The 17,940-nt window shown below is 52.7% G+C and overlaps 2 protein-coding genes across 11 annotated transcripts; both read right to left on the reverse strand.

Moving 5' to 3' along the window:
• Positions 1–36: 36 nt before the first annotated feature.
• On the reverse strand, positions 37–10,628 carry Znf512b (zinc finger protein 512B). 9 transcript variants are annotated; one of them, XM_028885219.2, is made up of 16 exons: positions 10,546–10,628; positions 8,732–8,857; positions 8,335–8,477; positions 7,234–8,042; positions 6,908–7,134; positions 6,737–6,808; positions 6,473–6,649; positions 6,244–6,368; positions 6,057–6,149; positions 5,818–5,916; positions 5,569–5,739; positions 5,062–5,256; positions 4,707–4,808; positions 4,305–4,367; positions 3,659–3,757; positions 37–3,060 (listed from the first exon to the last, which is right to left on the reverse strand). In XM_028885219.2, exons 2-16 carry the CDS (start codon positions 8,853–8,855, stop codon positions 2,809–2,811), a joined length of 2,751 nt encoding a protein of 916 aa, XP_028741052.1. In that variant the 5' UTR covers positions 8,856–8,857; positions 10,546–10,628; the 3' UTR covers positions 37–2,808. The 9 variants fall into 9 exon arrangements, 8 of the variants coding, with proteins under 8 accessions (XP_028741052.1, XP_028741051.1, XP_028741055.1 ...); XM_028885218.2 differs by lacking the exon at positions 10,546–10,628 and adding an exon at positions 10,305–10,487; XM_028885222.2 differs by lacking the exon at positions 10,546–10,628 and having other exon boundaries at positions 6,503–6,649; positions 7,234–7,820; positions 7,914–8,042; positions 8,732–10,298.
• A 1,776-nt stretch (positions 10,629–12,404) lies between these two features.
• Samd10 (sterile alpha motif domain containing 10) lies at positions 12,405–17,338 on the reverse strand. Of its 2 annotated transcripts, none has more exons than XM_028885215.2 (5): positions 17,049–17,338; positions 15,392–15,573; positions 15,140–15,311; positions 14,654–14,794; positions 12,405–14,498 (listed from the first exon to the last, which is right to left on the reverse strand). In XM_028885215.2, the coding sequence occupies exons 1-5, from the start codon at positions 17,137–17,139 to the stop codon at positions 14,476–14,478; spliced, it is 609 nt and encodes a 202-aa protein (XP_028741048.1). In that variant the 5' UTR covers positions 17,140–17,338; the 3' UTR covers positions 12,405–14,475. The 2 variants fall into 2 exon arrangements, with proteins under 2 accessions (XP_028741048.1, XP_028741047.1); XM_028885214.2 differs by having other exon boundaries at positions 12,405–14,053; positions 17,049–17,233.
• Between the last annotated feature and the right edge of the window lie 602 nt (positions 17,339–17,940).

Below are 17,940 nucleotides of genomic sequence, written 5' to 3' on the forward strand. Positions count from 1 at the left end.
CTGCGCCTCAACACAAACTCAACCGCACAAAAGCCCTTGGAAAAAAAAAATCAATAAACATTTATTTGATACAGTAATTTTAATACATACAATTGACGGCCCACCACCGCACCACTCTGGGCCAGGGTATGAGGATGGGGACAGATGAACACAAGGCGGGCAGGACCCACGCTCACCTCAAAAACATCTTGCAAATAAAACACTTTGTAGATAGAATATATATGCATGTATATCTATGGTTACAAGTGATAGCCAGAAATGCACTTGTGTAATGAGAACTGTATTAAAACCAAACCAAGGAACCCAAAGTTTAGGAGGCGCTGCAGTCAGGTATGAGGGGTGACCTGGGAAACCAGGCCTCCAGGGCAAAGGGCCTGGGTTCTACCCAACAGGGGAACGCAGGAATGACTCTCCCCTCAGAACCACTATATGGACAGGAAGGCCCCAAAGCCCCCAGGAGGCACCAATATCTGCCTGTGCAGGAACATAAAGTGCACCCTGGTTCTGCATGAAATGTCTGCCCTTGGCACTTTTCTGTTTTTTAGGGCAGGGCAAGCGCTGAGCCAGAGGTAGATCTGTAGAGACCCTGACTTTTGCATTTTGCCAAGGACCCAGGGTTTGTTTGGGCCTCTAAGTCTAAGCCCACCACCTCCTGGAGATCTGCCATGATGGTCCCTCTGAGGGTCTGTGTAGGCTGGTAGTCACCTTTGGGCCAGAGTAGGAAGGTGGGCAGACTGATGAACCCTGCCCAGGGAGGGCCTTACTACCTTAGAAGAGAGTTTTACAGATTAGCTTGCCAAAACCCCTTACCAGCCACCACCAGCTGGTACCTATCCAACTGCCGCCTTTGACAGCTGCCCCCCACCCACCTCAAAGACAAAGGAGTTAAAGTGCTAAACATCAAGTGACCAGAACCCCAAGTCCCATATCAAGGTTTTGAGGCATGTCCTGGAAACTCAACCCCCAGCAAAACCCAGGTCCTACTCTTCCTTCAAGTGCCAAGTACCTGAGAGGCTGAGGTGGATGGTCACACCCCACAGAGGTGTTGTGAAAGTACACTTGGGCCCCATTCCCTTCTGCAATTGCACACCACCACCCAAAAGCCCCAGCCTACCCTTTGACCTTTGACACTGGATTTTACCCACCTCTGTGGCCACCCTCTGATCATGTCAAAGGTGTGTAGGAATTGAAGAGTCTATTCAATACCCCCAGCATATCATGCCAGGGTTGCCTAGAGTCAGAGCCTTCCTAGATAGGAGTGTATAAAAGACTCCATCCCAAATCTCCTCGGAACTCCTCCCCCTGAGATTAGGGGGCAGGTGCCAGTACTACAGCCCAGCTCTACCTTCGGCACCAGGTAACCCTTAGCACCAAAACATAAAATTGTTGAGTTTTGTATAAAAAAGAAAAAACAAACAAACAAAAAAAAAAAAAAACCCAGAATTTAAAAAAAGGTTGCTACTTGTCACAGCAACAAGACTGCCATCAACAACATCCAGGAGACACACACAGGCAAATATCAAAATTCACATCGTCCAGGATCAGAAGCAGAGGACTCAAGTCCACCCCTACCCACACTGGGAAAAGCCTGTTCTCACCCCCTCCAGCCTTCTTCCGGTGTGGCTCACAGAGCAGTGGTTAGGGTTAGAAAGTAGAACCAGGAAGGAGGCCAGATCTCTCTTCCAGGCCTTGCCCAACCTGCAGACCCTGTTATCCTCAGGGTCCCTAAAGGGGTGGGACCCAGCTTAGAGCCACTACACTGGCTGAGACCCCGTCTTTCACTATCCTTTAGTTTCTGTATCAATGACTGACTGCCACTAGATACTGAAAGCAATAAAAGCAGGGGGAAAAAAAAGAGGGCTTCCATGGAACTTGGCTTATGGGCCCACCTAGCATGGCAGACATAAGCAGTTTCTCATAGGCGCGACTCCTGGGCTAGAGGCTCCTTCTGGCTAGCCTCTGCTTCACATGGCTGTGGCCCCAGGGAGGCATGCCTCAGGGTGCCAACAAGATCAGAAACTAAAGGCTGGAGGTGGAGCATTCTAGTCCTTTGCTCTCAGGTTGGTAACTATGGGTCTGGGCCTCCCTGAAGGTAGAACAGACAGAATTCTTTCCTTGCCTGGAAGGCTACATACTCTACCATGACCACACCTGTCAGTAGGGTGAGGCCTGAAACACAGCAGAAATGACAGAGGAGGGGAGTAGGCCCAGAGAGGTAGAAAACAGAAGCAAGGGGGTCATAAGTGGATGCAAGAGGACAGATGGGTGGGTGGCTGTCAGGGCAGCATGGCAGTAGCTAGACAGGGTCTGTCCTGGGAGGTAGCTGGGAGTTACTGGAGATCCAGTGTTGGGTGGAGGTGAGGCCTAAGTGATGGCAGCCAGGCTGCTCAGGTGCCTCATCAGCCCACAATTATGGGTCACCAGGAATGTCTGAGCCTTGAGGGAGTCAGAGTGGGGACCCTACTGGGCCAGAGGGAGGTGGAGATAGGGGCCATTTGGCTGTTCAAGCACACTTCATGCCCCATGGCACCAAAGCTCTAGATTTTGCCAGGTCCAAGAATGTCCTTGTAGGGATGGCTGGGCCCCCAGCCTATTGCACTTTTGCTGCTGCCCCTGGCACTCCTGGGGAGCCCCACCTAGCCACATGAGGCAGCCTAAACAGAGGAAGGTCCACTTTCAGGGAGATCAGAGTGGTTTGCCAACCCTCTGGACAGATGGGTATGTGTGTGGAGGTGGAGGACAGGTCTGGAACTGGCTCCCCTAATCTGGACAAAGTTGGGCATGGTGGCTAGGCCCTGCCCACTAGGCTCACTTTTCAGGTGCCTTCCCAGCTCCAGCCTTCTTCCCAGTAGAGCCTCGGGCCCCCTTGTCTCTGCCTCCTGGGGGCCAGTCATCCCTGTTTGGTGGCAGCTTAGATGCTGGCTCCTCAGGGGCCCGTTCCTTGGGCTTACGGCCCCGTTTCTTTCCTCCCGACAGACTTTTCTTCTTCTCTTTCCTAGGCATCAAGGAGTTCTGGCTCTTGTGTTTGGGAGGTGGGTCAGCTGAGGTCCGGAACCAATTCTAGGGAGAGAAAACTTGCAATCAAGACTGGGGACCTTGATCCAAAGCTATAGACCTAACTCTTTCATTAATTTTTTTTTAATTTTTATTTTTTTTTATTTTTTTATTTTTTTTGGTGTGTGTGTCTGCATGTGGGTATGTACATGTGAGTGCAGGTGCCTATGGAGGCCAAGGCCAGGGAGCCAGAGCTATGACGAGTTGTGAGCCTCTTGACATAGTTGTTGAGAAACAAACTTAGATCCTCTGGAAGAGCAGAAAGTACTCTTAACCACTGACACATTTTTCCAACCCACCTAAACTATTTTTTGGTCGGGCATGCAACTGCTAGGAAGTGGCAGAAGACAGGGTTTCCCCTGCCTCGGTAGGCTCCACTCAGTGGCTGGGTACCAAGCTGGGGAGCCCCAGACTATTATTTTTGCTTTTTCTTTTTTCTTCAAGATGTATCACCCCATGCTCTTGACACTTCAGGAGATATGAACTGTATTTTGAGAAGATAACACCAGATTTTTCAGTGTATACCATCTGAACCACCTGTTTTCCACCACCCATCCCTAAGGCCAGTCTCCAGGTCTGTAAGCCCAGAAGATAACTTTCATACCTCTGCATGGGTCTTAAGGATGTGATACTTGACACCGCTCTCAGAGCTGAACTCTTTGGGACATAGCAGGCAGCGGTACTTCCCCACCAGGTGGTCCCCCTGCAATGCACAGTGGTCCAGTACCCAACCTTCGGAAGATTCAAAGCACCCACATCTGGTCCAAGCCCTTATCCTGCTGCTAAAAGGTTAGGACTGGGGTCAGCCAGAAAGAAGCTGCACTGTCTTCTAGGATGTGTGTCAATGGTGGGTTTAGGGACTGAAACATTACCCTGCAATAGAAGTATTAAGCCATCCCTGCTATAGGAGTAGGAAATAAGAGAAGGGTAGGATGAGGCAGGTGCTGTAGGGATAGGTCATAGTCTTTTGATGAATGTCCTCATCTCAAGCCAAGTGTGCCCTCTGCTCAGGTCAGGATGAACACTTATATTACATAAGATAAGGAGACTCCAGGGCAGGATTTGGAACCAAACAACTAGTGTAGGGAACAGAGAACGATTCTGGGCCACCTGTTGAGTACCTATTAGTCTGTGAGATCATATGCAGTGGAAGGGAAGGGATCTTACACCTATACGGGTAAACCCTTGGCAAGAGAGAGCTGGGAGTGCCCAGTGCCCCACCTAGCCATGGGGATAATACCAGAACTGACCTTGCTGCAGCTGGCAAGATGGGCCTTGAGGCCGGACACACTGGAGTAGATGGCTTCACAGCACTGCAGGCAGGAGACAGCTGTGGAGGAAGCCCTCCCACAACCCCATACAGGGGCACCCACCCTCAACCCCAGAGCACTCTGGGGCTTCTCTGAGGGCAGGTCCCCAGAGCCCTGGATTTGGGCAGAGTGGGTAGATAGGTCCCCAGGTTGAAGTCCCTTTTGTTGACACGGTATCTATAGGAACGCAGGGTCAAAGATAGGCTGGCCACACTAAAGATGGCTACTTCCCAATAGGACACTCACTGTCTTAACCTCTACTGTTACCTGAATGGCCAAACCCAAGTCTTCTATCCTAGAGCCCCAACACCCCACTCCCACTATATGCCAGTCCCAGCTTACATCATTGGGACAGTTCACATGGCCTTTCTCCTTGACTTCATTCTTCCATGCCTCCAGCAGCTGAGGGTTAAGTGTAGGGAGGCCTGGCCGAGTATAGTTGAGCTGCAAAGCCAGGCACAGCACCAGGTAAGCTTCAGGCTGAGGTACATGCTGCTTTGACACAATGCATGTGCTTCTGCAGCAGGCTCATGACCCCTTCACAGATGGGGTTAGTAGATGGCCAAGATCACAAGAACATGGCTGCCACAGGGGAATTAAATGAGGCCTGTCCTGGTCAGAGACCAAGAAGTTGGGGGAGCAATTAGGGAATGACCAAGGGCCAAGATCCTGCCCATCCCTTAGGTGGGCCACTCACCCGTGCAGTCTCAGGCACAAGGTCATCCTTCATGCGCCGTTTGGTCCAGTCACGGGCCAGCTCATCCTCTGCAATCTCCTGTAGATGGAACACGGCAACCTGGGCCGATGTGCGACGGATGCGACCACTTGGGGTCCGTTCTACTCCAAGCAGGTCCTCAGCCTCAGGGATTTTGTCTGTGGGCTCCTCAGGGGGCTAGGTAGCAAGGATACACAGAGGCCAGTATAAGCCATGGAGAAGGAAGGCATCCAGAGACTAGGAGTTAGAGTTGGCATGAGTTCTAGGCCATTTGTGGTCTCTGAATGCACGTTGTGGGAGATATAGACACAAGAAAAACAAGACACTAGTGCGTGCACCAGGCTCCCATCCTTCCTCTTAGGACACACAAGACTTAGGATCACTAAAGGCAGGGATTACACCTATCAGGGAGCACATGAACTCACAAATACATGCATGACACAACACAGGCCACTAGAGGATGGACATGGTAGATTATAGGTCACTCACCGGGGCTGTATGCTCTGAACGCACATGATAATCATGGCCAGCCTTGGATCGGTAAGTCTTGCCACAGTGGGTACAGGGGAAGGAGGGACTGTCTACCTCACATGCTGGCTTCCCACAGCGCCGCTGGTGATACTGATAACCCATGAGGCTGGAGAAGGCAGCTCCGCAGCCCTGGGGATCCAGGTCAGAGACCAGGTAAGCAATCATCCAGCCCAAGTCCTAAACTCCCCCACATGGCTTAACACAGACCTCCTGGGGGCAACGTAGGCGTCCCATCTGCTTCAGCACCTTTCGAAGCCTCTCTCGCTCCTCCTGTTCTCCCCCTTCAGAGGCCTCAGCATCAGTGGGCTGAAGACAGAGCAAGCCTCAGACCTGATGCCAGTCAGGAGTTTAGGGCCACAGATCCAAAATCAAGCATAGAGGAGCAGTAGTGGAATGAGAGGTCAGCAGTCAGGGCTAGAGAGGGAGCTGGGGGTCAGGCAGCATACCTTGGCACTGTGTTCAGCCATGGTGTGGTAATTGAGACCAGCCTTGGACTTGAACTGTTTCCGGCAGTGCTGGCATTTGAGTGCTTCCTGCAACTGTAGACATGGCCTAACTATGAGAAATCCATCAAAGTCAGGGGATCTTCCCTCCCAGTACCTTGGGGGTTAGGGGTGGGGGCAGAAGGCTTACCTTATGACATACTTCCATGTGTTTTTTGAGCCCCACGAGGGTCTTCCGGGTAACCACATTGCAGGTGGGGCAGACAGCCTCCCCGCGTTCATGGATGGCTCGCTGCCACTGCTCCTCAGGGCCACCTGTGAGGCAGGGCCAGGCCTCAGGCTTGTGGGGCTCCTGAATGCCCTGGACTCCAGGGGCAGCCCCCATGCCTTTGCTACAGGATCCAGCCCACCATGGAGACCTGTCCTGGGTCCTGCCAGGCAGCCCCCACCTGGGGCTGGGTGGGCCACAGGAGCTGGTGCCTCCTTGCTGACAGTGACAGGGGTGGCCAGCACCTTCTTCCGCACTTCCTCAGAGCCTGATCCTTCTTGTTTCTTGGATCGATGAACTCGGGCCTTGTCCTCAGCTTTGGCCAGGCCTGTGTGCATACACAATGTGGATAAGACATATGGGCTAAATACTAACATACTTAGTCCCAGAGGTCTCCAACTAGCTGGGGTCTTACCTTTGAGCCCAAAGGTCCCTGAGATAGATGGCTGCTCCCCTGTGAATTTCTTGGGTGTTTTCTGTTTCCTTCCTGACTCAGGGGAGAGAAAATGAGTGCCAAGATTCTGGTCACATAACCACTTAAAGGCCAGAGCCCATCACGGCCAGTCTCCCAGTGCTCTTATCTTACTGTGCTTTGTGCGCTCGGGGTCCTCCTCTGGCTGGGATGTTGGGTCTGCAGGCTGAAGTGCCTCTTTGCCCATTAAAGGCCTACTTCCTGGCAGTAGGGAGCTGTTGCTGGGATCTGTACCCAGCTGGAAAGTCACACTCTGGCCCATGGTGGATGGGCCATACTCTCCATTCTCTGGCCTTGCCTGCTTGGGCAGGATGGGGCAGGTGTCCAAACTCTCTGCAGCCCTGCAAGTGGCAGGTAAGGTGAGGTCCAGGCGAACCCAGTGGCCCTCTCACCCCCCCAGGCACATCTGACAACTTACCACCCAAAATGACTTCCTGTACCTTTTCTTATTGCTGTTCTTGCCTGTAGCACGAGGTGTTTTGTTCTCAGATTTGGTCAGCAATACCATTTTGCAGGGTGGTGTGTGTCTGCTGATGGCAATGGGCCTGCTGACCGGCACTGGCTTGCTGACCACAATGGGCCTGCTGACCGGTACTGGCTTGGTGAGTGGCACAGGTTTTGTAACTGTCACAAGCTTGGTGACCGGCATGTGTTTGGTGAGTGGCACAGGTTTGGTGATTGGGATGGGCTTGGTGACTGGCACAGGCCTAGAGACTGGCATGGGCCTACTGACTGTGACTGGCTTGGTGACTGGCATAGGCCTGCTGACTGTGACTGGCTTACTGATGCCAATGGGTTTGCTGACTCCCACTGGTTTGCCAACAGTAACAGGTTTGCTCACTCCGATGGGCTTGCTGACCCCAACAGGCCGGTTGATGGTGACCGGTCGGCTGACTGGGCCAGGCTTAGGGGCAGGCAGGGGATGGTCCATGTGATTCCAAATCCGGTGCTTCTCCAGCTGGGTCTTGGAGGTGAATGCGGCCTCGCAGAAGGGGCAAGGGAAGGCCAGCCTATCTGAGATAGCACCCTGGGCAGGGAGGGTAGGTGTGGGATGGGGCCCCGGGGGCCTCTGCCCAGATGCACTCCCAGGCCTCCTCTTCCCCGACCCACAGCCCCTTACCCCTTGGCACCGCTGATAGTGGTACTTGAGCCCGTAGATGCTGGGGAACTCTAGCCAGCACCCTGAGTTTGGACACTTCACCCTTGAGTGTGCCTTGAATTCATCTTTCCACTGGTTCATCAGGGAGAGCTGGACAGAGAAAAAGGCCAAGCTGCTGACCTGCAGCTACCCAGACTCAAAGCTCCCCGAAACCAAATGAGCCCTTTAATCTTAAGAGCAGAGCAAGTATTCAAGCCATGCTGCAGATCTATGCTGTGGACTACCAACATAGCCCACTGGGACCTTATAACCGTCAGATGTAAGGGCCCTAAGCCACATGCTGAAACAAGCTGGCATAGGATGTGTACAGGACAGGGAAGGGAAGGGCTGTGGCCTTCACAGGCTGAATAGTATGAGCTCCTCATCCCCCAAGGGAGCTCACAGGAATATCTCGGAGAGCTTGGTTCTCAGCTTTCGGCCTCCCTTTTTTCTTCCCTTCTGTCCTGTCACTGGCAGTGTTTCCGGGGTCAAAGCAGAGTGAGGCCTGGCTAGGGACTGTATGTCCACTGTGGACCACTGGCATACCTGCAGCACAGGAGACAGCAAGGCTCAGTGGCTGCATAACATCACCAACCCCCAAGGGGCAGCAAGCCCAGACCAAGTCTTACTTTACCCATACCAAGGCCCAGGGGCTATAGTTAACCTAAGACAAGAGCCTAAGCCTCAGGCTGTCTAATAATCTCCACCCCATGAAGGTCCTCAGGATACCCCAAAAGGTAGCCTACTCTACTACTGGCTATCTGTATCTTCTAGAATTGATTTCTGCTCTAGCTCCTCACCCAGCTTTGGTGGGTCCTGCAACATGGGAAGCTGGACCTCCTTCCGGCTGCCACCCTTTCCAGATCCACTTTTGCTGGACCCTTGAAGCCGGCGGCCTCCTCCAACACAGAAGGATTCAGTCATCTCTATAGAGCAAGTGCACAGATCTATGAACTGAATGGGCCCAACCCAGGACTTTCACTGGGACTATCCTAGAGGCCCACAATAGGCCTCTCTAGCTTTGGCCTCCTTTATCTATCACATCGAAAAGTAATGGGGACTTCTAACTCAGGGAAGGGGGTTTGCACAGACAAGGTCTCTCCAAATAACCCAGAAGGCATGAACAGTGTGGAAAGAGTTGAAACTCTTGCTACATTTGACACACTCACCTCACCCTCATCTAGACACATAGTACCACAGTGTGCAAAGGATCAGGTGGAGGCTGTGTTCAGAAAAGGCCTATGCAATAGGAAGGAGATTGACAATATCCCTCTTGGGGGACAATTAACAACAGTAATGGTTGCTGGCAGCCACACCATGATGCCTCAGGGACACCTTCTCCTCAGGTCCCTGGCCCCTGCCCATCCAGATGACATGTGATACTAACTTACCCAGATGGGCACCCTTGACGACCTCTGTATGGACACAGAAGAAAGCCAATGTGGGTGTTGAAGGCCACTTCCTCACCACACGCATCCATCTCTTGTGGGCAAAGTTAAGACCCCCTGGAACTCCATTTTGGTCCCCATTCTTGCTCAGCCATCCTACCTGCCTGTCTTCTCAGCCTTCTGTGTAGTCAGGGCCCCTCCACCCAGATGGAAGCACTGGTTCAGTCCCTGAGCCACCACAGGCTAGCAGGCCACCATTTCTGCTATTCCCAACTTCTTGGTTCCTTGCCTAGGAACCCACTTCAGCTAAACAAGTTATGGCCAATACTGGCCCAAGCTCCAGAGCCTGCCAGGCTGAAGACACAAAGCATACTGGGGGCGGGGGTGAGGGCTCCAGGGACCTATTCTGCTTGGGACATCTCATACCTTAAAACTGAGGGGGGCCCTGAGCATAGCCATGTAGAGGCCTCTCAGAGGCCCAAAACCACAGAAGGGGGCGGTACCAAAGAGCAAGGTTCAAGCCGATGAGCTTGACAGTTTTTGATCAACTCCAATCAGAGGGGATGTGTAGGGGCTGCTATATCCAGGAGCACTCAGGTTAGAGGTCAGGACAATCACTGTCCACTGCCAAGGGCAACACCCCATCCTGGGCCTAGGGGAGGGAGGGTCTTAAATCAACCAAAGTTCTCTGGGTGTCCTCGCTTTGTAGCTTCAGAAGGAAACGAGTCATCCAGAATCCTGATAACATTTGAGGCCACGCGTAAAGGGCCTGCTACACCCTTCCAGTCTTTCAGTGCCTGGGCAGAGATCAGAGTTAGGGGTAAAGCACGGTCGCCAGAGTAGGAGGAAAATCCCTCCACCACCTGGGGTCCCCAGGATCTCGCTTGTAGCCTCCAGAGAAGAGGGCGCCTCCGCGGACTCAGGCCACTCGCCTGGCGTGGCCAGCGCTGCCAAGAGGAGCACCTGAAGGCCCGTGGCCACCCACCTGTCACCTGAGGCCGGACACGGGCTGCAGCCTGGCCCGGAAGCGCCGACCGCGGGGGGGCGAAGGCAGTGAACCAAAATGGCGACTTTTTCTGGAGGAGGAGGCGGGAGGACAGCGCCGGCGCGGGGAGCGGGGCGCGGCGCGGGTCCAGGCGCGGCGGGGAGGCAGGCTGGGCACACAGCTGGTGCGGGGCGCGGGATGGCGCCGGGGCCGCGGTAGGGCGAGCAAGGCCGGCGCTTACCTGTAGCGCCCAACGAGTGCGGCCGGGCCAGGCCGGAGCCGGAGCCGGGGCCGGGCCGGGGCGCGGGCGCGGGGCGCGGGGTCCGGGCGGCGCACACTGCGCGCGGTGCTGCGCACATGCGCGCTCCCGCCCCTCCCACCTTTGACAGTTTTACTGCTGGGGGGGGGGAGGGGGCGAACTCTCGCGGTATTCACGCGGCAGCCGCTGCGGGGAAGGGGCCGGTGGGGCCTGCCTGCTTCTTGAGGCTGTGAGATCAGTATCCTTGGTGGTACTTCTCTCCAGGCCTGTCACGAGTGCCTAGGGCAGGAGTCGCTTTGTGGACAGTCCAGTAAACTGAGGCATGTCAGGAACTCTGGACACGACCCCAGATCCTGTCTCACAGATTAAGCAACCTGACTGGTTGCGCTTGCTGAAGTAGATCCTATGAAGGAAGGCGTAATAGGACCTCCTATCATATACTGACAGGGCGTGCCCAGTCTCTAACTGTCCCTGTGGTCACCTTAGTCAATCCAGCACTGTAAGACTATTGGGCTTTATTGGAATTACTATTGAATCAACTCCCATCATTATGAACAGTGGTCCTAGACCAATGGCCAGTACCTAGCTTCTCTGGCCCAGAGCCTGGGCTGCTAGTGTCAGATCTGGGGGTAATGACATCCCAACCCACAGGATTTAGGAATGAATGAAGCAGAGAGGAATAAATTCTCTTTTGGCAGACTGGGGAGGAGAAGCTGGCTGGCAAGGAGGTAGAGTTGAAGAGCCTGGAGCTCCACAGGAGGCCCAGGGATTGTTCACAGCCTCCATCTCCTAGTGAGGAGCTAAGCATTTGGGAGGGAAGAGAAGAAAATTGGGCTTTCATTTGGAAACCACTGTCATCCTGGGCCCCTCTCTGTTTTCTGAAACAGGGTCTCACTGTGTAGCCTCTGGCTAGCCTGGAACTCACTTTGTAGACAAGGCTGGCATCAAACTCAGAGATCTACCTGATTCTGCCTCCCACATGTTGGGATTAAAGGCGCTTGACACCTCTTGCCATTCCACCAGGGTGTGGAACACCAGAATGTTGGTAGGGGTCAGTGTGCAGACTGAGGTACACGCAAGGTCATCAGCTTTCCCTATATAAATCTGAGTGTTCACAAGTGTGATATGCCAGTGCCCACAGGTTGGTGTGTGTCTAAGTGACCATGTGTGTCAGGTGGCAGACATGTGTAGGCATCACAATGTCTTGGCATACCTGCATGTCCTGTTCTAGGTAAGATTGATGCTTGCCTGTGTGTCAGTATTCAGGTAACTAGATGTTAGGGCGTGTAGGATGTGTAGGATATTCAGGTTATGCACATCCACGTGTAACTGTGTCAGGATTTAAAAGGGCTGAGTTTTTAAACATTTGTGTGTGTGTGTGTGTGTGTGTGTGTGTGTGTGTGTGTGCATGTGCATAGAGTTCAGAAGAGGGCATCAGAATACTCTGAAGCTGGAGTTACGGTAGTTGTGAGCTGCCTGAGTGGGTGCTGGGAACTCAACTCTACAAGAGCAGCAAGTGTTTCTAACCACTGTGTCATCTCTCTAGTCCCACCTCCCTGCAACTGGCTTTTGTGTGTGTCTAGATGTCGTCATTTTGCAATGCAGTGTGCTTATGTGCACCATGTAGTATGCTATGTCTTGTGTATTTGTATTAGTGGTGGGAGATTGTGCATTAGTATTTATGTGCTTGGGTAATTATATCTGTGCATATGGGGATGTTGTTATATATCTTTGTAGGTATCATTGTGTCTGGTCAAATATGCAAGTGTGTTTGTATGTAGTCAGGCATGTCTGTGTGTTGTGGTATCACTGTGTTTGTGGCTTATGGCCCTGTGTTCCTATTTGTATGTCTGATTGCTATGTTCAGGGTGTGTGCTTCATGAGCTATGTATGTCAGAGCCTGGCTGAAAAGTGAGCCCCAACAGATAAATTCCTGAACCTGCAGTGATATTTTATTTGGAAAAACAGGTCTTTGTAGATATGACTAAAGTTCTTGAGATCTATCTGGATCACCCAAATGGACTCTAAATATAAAGGAGATATGTAAGAGCCAGAAGAGAATGATCACAGAAATAGATTAATGATGTAGCCTTGAGCCCAGGAATATACTGGCCATTAAGCAAGTAAAATAGATAAGGATTCTTCTCTACTTTTAGAGGACCTCTGTTTCTGTCTCTGTGCTGAGGATCAAACCTAGCTCAGGGTCACAAACCATGTTCAATATTATTGAGCTATACTCCCAGACCATGAACCAAAGGAATCCATTGTTAGAGCAGCTCCAGACAGCCTCATTCCATGTACCTAAGCTGTTGTTCTGAGTATGTCAGGGCTCTTGTGTCCCAACTGGGGTAACATCCTCAGGATCTCTACCTAAGATCTTGTTTGCCCTGGGGTCTTGGAGTTACCAAGTAGTGTCTCCAGAATGTAACACTATTGCCCTCTAGTGGTTCTACCTGTAGACATTGTCCTAAACACCCCTTTGCTCCTCAGAGATCCAACACTGGTGGCATTTGAGAACCAGATTTATTTCTGATTTTTTTTTTTTTTTTCTGGTCAGAGTATAAAAAAGTGACCAAAAACCAAGGAAGACAGGACAGGAGCATAGGGTAGAAAAGACAGAGGGGAGAGAAAGGAGGCTGAGAGAGCCCTCTGGTTGCAGGAACAAGGACTGGGGAACTCTAAAGGCAGGCAGACACAACAATGTGGTCCTTCCATGGGTAGAGGGCATACAGGATGGGAGATGCCAGGTCAGTGGCCCAAATTAACTGTAATGAGCAACCTTGAATTGAGGCCAGCTTCTGGCACACAGAGGGGACTGGAGGCTGAGCCTCAACTGTCCCTGAGATTTTAGAGTCCCTGGGAAAGTTAGTAGAGGGCAGAGTGCGAGTGAGCTGCCAGGGGCATCCTCACTGTCCTTCTTGGCAGCACCAGCCCACAAATACCCAAGGGAGGGTTGTTCAGGTATCTGGTGACACATGAGAGGAACAGCCCTACATAATTTTCTTGGAAAAATTATAAATACATATTTTCTTGGGAGAGCCACAGAGGTGTACACACACACACACACACACACACACACACACACACACACACACACACACACGTTTCTTCAAGATGGTCTCTAAGAGCCAGGGAATAGGGAAGATGCTTAAGAGCAAGACTTCTTCAAAGGTAAGGTTGAGAACATTGCTGAACTGGTGGGCTGTGCATGGAGTTGCCTGTGCAGCACTGGAGTCCGTGTTGTGCCACATACTAGCTTTGGAGCTTGAGCATCTTGGACCCCTTTCAACTTCAGATCACATGAGTGGATAGGGTAAGCTGAAGTTTTGTAACCACTGAGTGAAGCACATGGCCTGATACCTAGCTGGGCTGATGACCATCACTGTGGACAACAGGTTGAACCTGCTGTACTCTGAGAGGGTTAGGGAAGGGATACACCAGAAAGAGAGCCAAGCAAGCTTGTCCCGCTGTGTAGCTGACCTGGAGGTGCCTGGGGAAAAGAGAATTAAAAGACTTAAGGGGGGGAGGGAACTCATGACTCAGAAGATGGGGGATGGTCACATGTTGGAGGGAGCATAAATAAACAGACTCCCTGGGAGTCTGGGGACATTCAAACCCCACTCTCACTCCAGGCAGCTGCCCTGTTTGCTGCCAGCAGCACCAGGGGGTGGACCTGGGCTTGGATCCCAGAAGAAGGGTCTTCAAGCAGGCAGCGACCACCCACCCAGCCACAGGGCAGAACCTATAGTGCCTCTCCAGAGGAACCTGGAGGTGGTAGTCCTGCCCCTCCCTGTTCACTGGGCTAGGTTTAGCCACTAGGATCCAAAGGGGCTGTAGGGCCAGCTCTGCCTCATCCTTGGCTGTGGGCTCTGGTCACAGTGTTGGGGTCTGGGGTCCAAGTCTAAGCAGCAGCTAGGACATGTTTCCGAAGGAAGCTGTAGGATGGATAGGAGGGAGAGTTGGATTTTTACACACCCCAGGATGGTCCTTACCAGATGCCCCAGCCACTCTTCTATGGTCAGAATAGTCATCTTACACCCTCAGCCTAGTCCCTTCCCCTAACCTGGTACTCTAGGTCCCTGCTACTAACCTTGGCTGAGCAGCTGCAGGCTCCGCCCCTCCTCGCGCACCTGCAGGTGCAGTACCTGCTGCAGCACCTCCTGCCTCTGGGCCTCTTGGGTCAACCCCATTCTCTGCAGCTTATCTGCATTCAGTCGAAGCAGGGCTCGGCCTAGGGAGAGAGAAGGAAGAAGGCAGTGAGGCAAAGTAGATAGGCCACATAATAAGACTCTCCAAAAACAAACCAACAACCCACCAAAGACTAAGAAAGTAGAGTAGGGATTTTTAAAGGGAGAAAGGCAGAGAAAGACAAGATTGATCAAAAGATAGAGGCCAATCAAAGAAACATCAAAAGACAGAGCAGAGAGACTGGGAGAGGCAGAGAGGGAGAGACACAAACAGCAGAGGTACAGAAAGGAGGCTCACTCTGGAGGATACAAGTGAAGACAAGGCTGACTGAGTGAGGTGGAGGCTCTCTTGAGCATCCTGGTCCTCCCTAACCCATGACCAACCATACCAGTGATGGCATGCTGGGAGAAGGCCTCGACATAGACGAGGTAGTTGTGAGGACAATGCTTCTTGAGCCACTTGCAAACGTCCTGCTGGCTCCACAAGACCACTGGCCTTGTCAGGCCGCCCAGTGAAGGGCTTGTATGGTACAAGCCATAGTGATCAGAATACAGCCGAGCCTGCAGGTAGGGAGGTAAGGTCAGTAGAATGAAGGCCATAAAAATTGAAGGCAAGGGCTAAGATTAGGCAGGGTAGGTACCTGGGGGGTCTCTGAGCCTGGTTGCTGAAGAAGCTTGACTGGCCTGCTGCTGGATGCCCTCTGGCTACGGGAGTCATGCCAGGTGAGGCTGGTGCCTGGTGTCCGAGGCAGGTGGCAGGGTATGTTCTCAGCTGATACTGTGTGTTCTAGGAGGGTCTGGCAGAAGCTGAAATGGGCAGTGGCTGTATGCAGGGATTCCTAGTCAGAGTGGTTAGGGGCAGGCTCCTCCCTTGTGAACCACTTCCTGAAAAGTAAATCTTCTTTCTACCAAGGAGTGGGTAATTTTCAAGAGTTATCTTGAAGACTTCTTTCAGAAGATAAAGTAGACATGCCTTTATCAGCTGATAGCTCACACTCTACCCCCAAGTGTGCTTAGATTGGAGGATGCACCTCCCTATAGTCAGGTCAGGGGAGCCGTCTTCAGGGCTGCCTTGACTTGCTTTGCCCTTGCCTTGGGCTGGCACATAAGCCTCCCACATGTCATTCAAGACCAGAGTGTATACACACATCTATGTCTTCAATAGTCACTAAGTATGATTCATTGACAAAAAGTTTGAACTTGGCCAGGCAGTAGTAATGCATGCCTTTAATCTCAGCCCTCAGGAGGCAGAGGCAAGTGAATCTCTGTGAGTTTGAGGCCAGCCTGGTCTACAAAGCAAATTCCAGGACAGGCTCCAAAGCTACACAGAGAAACCCTGTCTCAAAAGACCAAAAAAAAAAAACCACTTTGGGGAAGCTGACAACAGGAACTTCCCTGACACATGCTTGATTTCCCTTCTGTGTGGCTTCTGCAGGGCCTACCTCAGAACAACCAGTGTGAATAGGGTGTCAGGTAGGAATGGACTGGTCAGTACAGTTGTACTGGGGACCTTCTTCCCCCACTAATTCATTGCACTTATTAAGTTAGTTTTAGAGTCATTTACAGGAATTACTGCTGACATGAGTCTGGGGACGACCTATGTCTGGATTCCTAAGGCTCGCCCAGGTCTTGGCACATAGAAAGCACCCATAAGCACTGCATACGGACAGATAATTCTATGTGTGCCTGCAAGCCAAAGAAGAAAGAAGGTGGGCTTAAGAAGTGTGTGGCCACCACTCAGAGGTAGCCTGTAGTACTTTAAGACTTATTCTAAGTGAGGAGCAAGGTCCAGGGAATAGGCACTGTAGTTAGTCTGAGGGCTTTGCAGGGCCTTCCCTGGACTAGGGCTAGGATGCACCTCATAAGGGGGAAACCAGTTCAACATCTTAGCTCTAGCCAGTTGCACCTGCCAGGGCTGCCCAGGCCCCGCCTATTTCCTCTGGGCACCGGGCCAGGGTCTGTCTTTCCCAACCTCAACCTCTGAATTATATGCCTCGGCCCCAACGTTAGGGCTTGGGGAGGATTTTCTCTGTGTGAAGTAAAGGGTGATCAGAGTGTGGTGTCAGCTTAGTGAAGAAGCTTCTGCCAGTCATCCCCACCCCAAGCCAAGGCCTGAGACTGATCGCCGCACTCCTTCCAGTCCTCCTGCCCCGTAATGCTGGACAAAGACTTCCCCTCGGTGGCCGCCCCCGGAAACCCTCTGAGTCCAGCCCCAGTACTCTCCTTGGGCCCCGGTACTCCTCCCGCTCCTACCCCACCGCCCACGATATTCCTGCTCCTGGGTCCATCCCAGCTCACCGTCCACATCCGGGCGCTCCCCGAAGCCTGTACGCACAGCCCCGGCGCGAGCTCGCGGGGGGCTCAGCTTTGACCTCAGCTCGGTGAACATGGAGCCCGCCAGTGCGCGGCTTGGGTACACGCCCCTCGCGGCGTACCAGGGGGCCAGTGCGGCCGATGGGCAACGCGCACCGCGTCCCCACCCGCCAGAGCCAGCCGAGCCCAAGTCGGTCCCCGCGGCCCGGGAGTCTGCGCGGCAAAGCACCTGCCGCCCAGCCCTGGGCGCAAGGCGCGCTCCGGGAGCTCGGAGGTGTATCGGCGGCGCGCGGGGCTGCGTATGCTAAGGGTGTCCGCCAGGGCAAAAGGCGTCCTTGCGCACCTGGGTGCGACTCTGCGGACCAGCCTCTCCTGCAACGTACTGGAGGGTCTTTGCAGTTGGCAAGCGAGGAACTGCCGATCCCCTCGGTGTGGTAGTGGTGGGGGTCCTAATCACACCTGTGGCCTTTTACTTACCCTGTCCAGCCAAGGGCCGGATCAATCTTTCCCAAATACCCGTGTGTACTAACTTATTCATCCCCTTTTTAAATTTTATGAATGTTTTGCTCGAATGTATACGTCTGTACACCATTCTCATACCTGGTGCCCAGAAGCGGACATCGGATCCCCTGGCACTGGGGTTAGGGTCAACTGTGAGCTGCCATGTGGGTGAACCTATGTCCTCTGGGGAAAAAAAAAAAAAATGAGAAGTACTCTTAATCACTGAGCTGTATCTCCAGTCCCACTTGCTCATTCTTTACTGAAGCATTCTCTTATCTCAGACCCACTTCCCAGAGACACTAGCTGACTCTTGCCTACAGGCTTTGAACTCCAGGCAGTACTATGCCTCTCGGTTGAGCCACTGAATCAAGCTCAG

The sequence above is a fragment of the Peromyscus leucopus genome, chromosome 4, assembly GCF_004664715.2.
Source record: "Peromyscus leucopus breed LL Stock chromosome 4, UCI_PerLeu_2.1, whole genome shotgun sequence".
NCBI classification, from domain to species: domain Eukaryota; kingdom Metazoa; phylum Chordata; class Mammalia; order Rodentia; family Cricetidae; genus Peromyscus; species Peromyscus leucopus.

Coding starts and splice junctions, on each gene's coding strand:
- Samd10 (XM_028885214.2), bottom strand. CDS start 17,139: ATGTTCACCGAGCTGAGGTCAAAGCTGAGCCCCCCGCGAGCTCGCGCC. Junction 14,795..15,139: donor CTCCCAGCATGCCATCACTG/GTATGGTTGGTC, acceptor CTCTCTCCCTAG/GCCGAGCCCTGCTTCGACTG. Junction 14,054..14,653: donor CCTGCAGCTGCTCAGCCAAG/GTTAGTAGCAGG, acceptor TCTTTTCCCCAG/GCACCTCCAGGTCAGCTACA.
- Znf512b (XM_028885219.2), bottom strand. CDS start 8,855: ATGACTGAATCCTTCTGTGTTGGAGGAGGCCGCCGGCTTCAAGGGTCC. Junction 6,650..6,736: donor AGGGACCTTTGGGCTCAAAG/GTAAGACCCCAG, acceptor GTATGCACACAG/GCCTGGCCAAAGCTGAGGAC. Junction 5,740..5,817: donor GCCTACGTTGCCCCCAGGAG/GTCTGTGTTAAG, acceptor CTGGATCCCCAG/GGCTGCGGAGCTGCCTTCTC.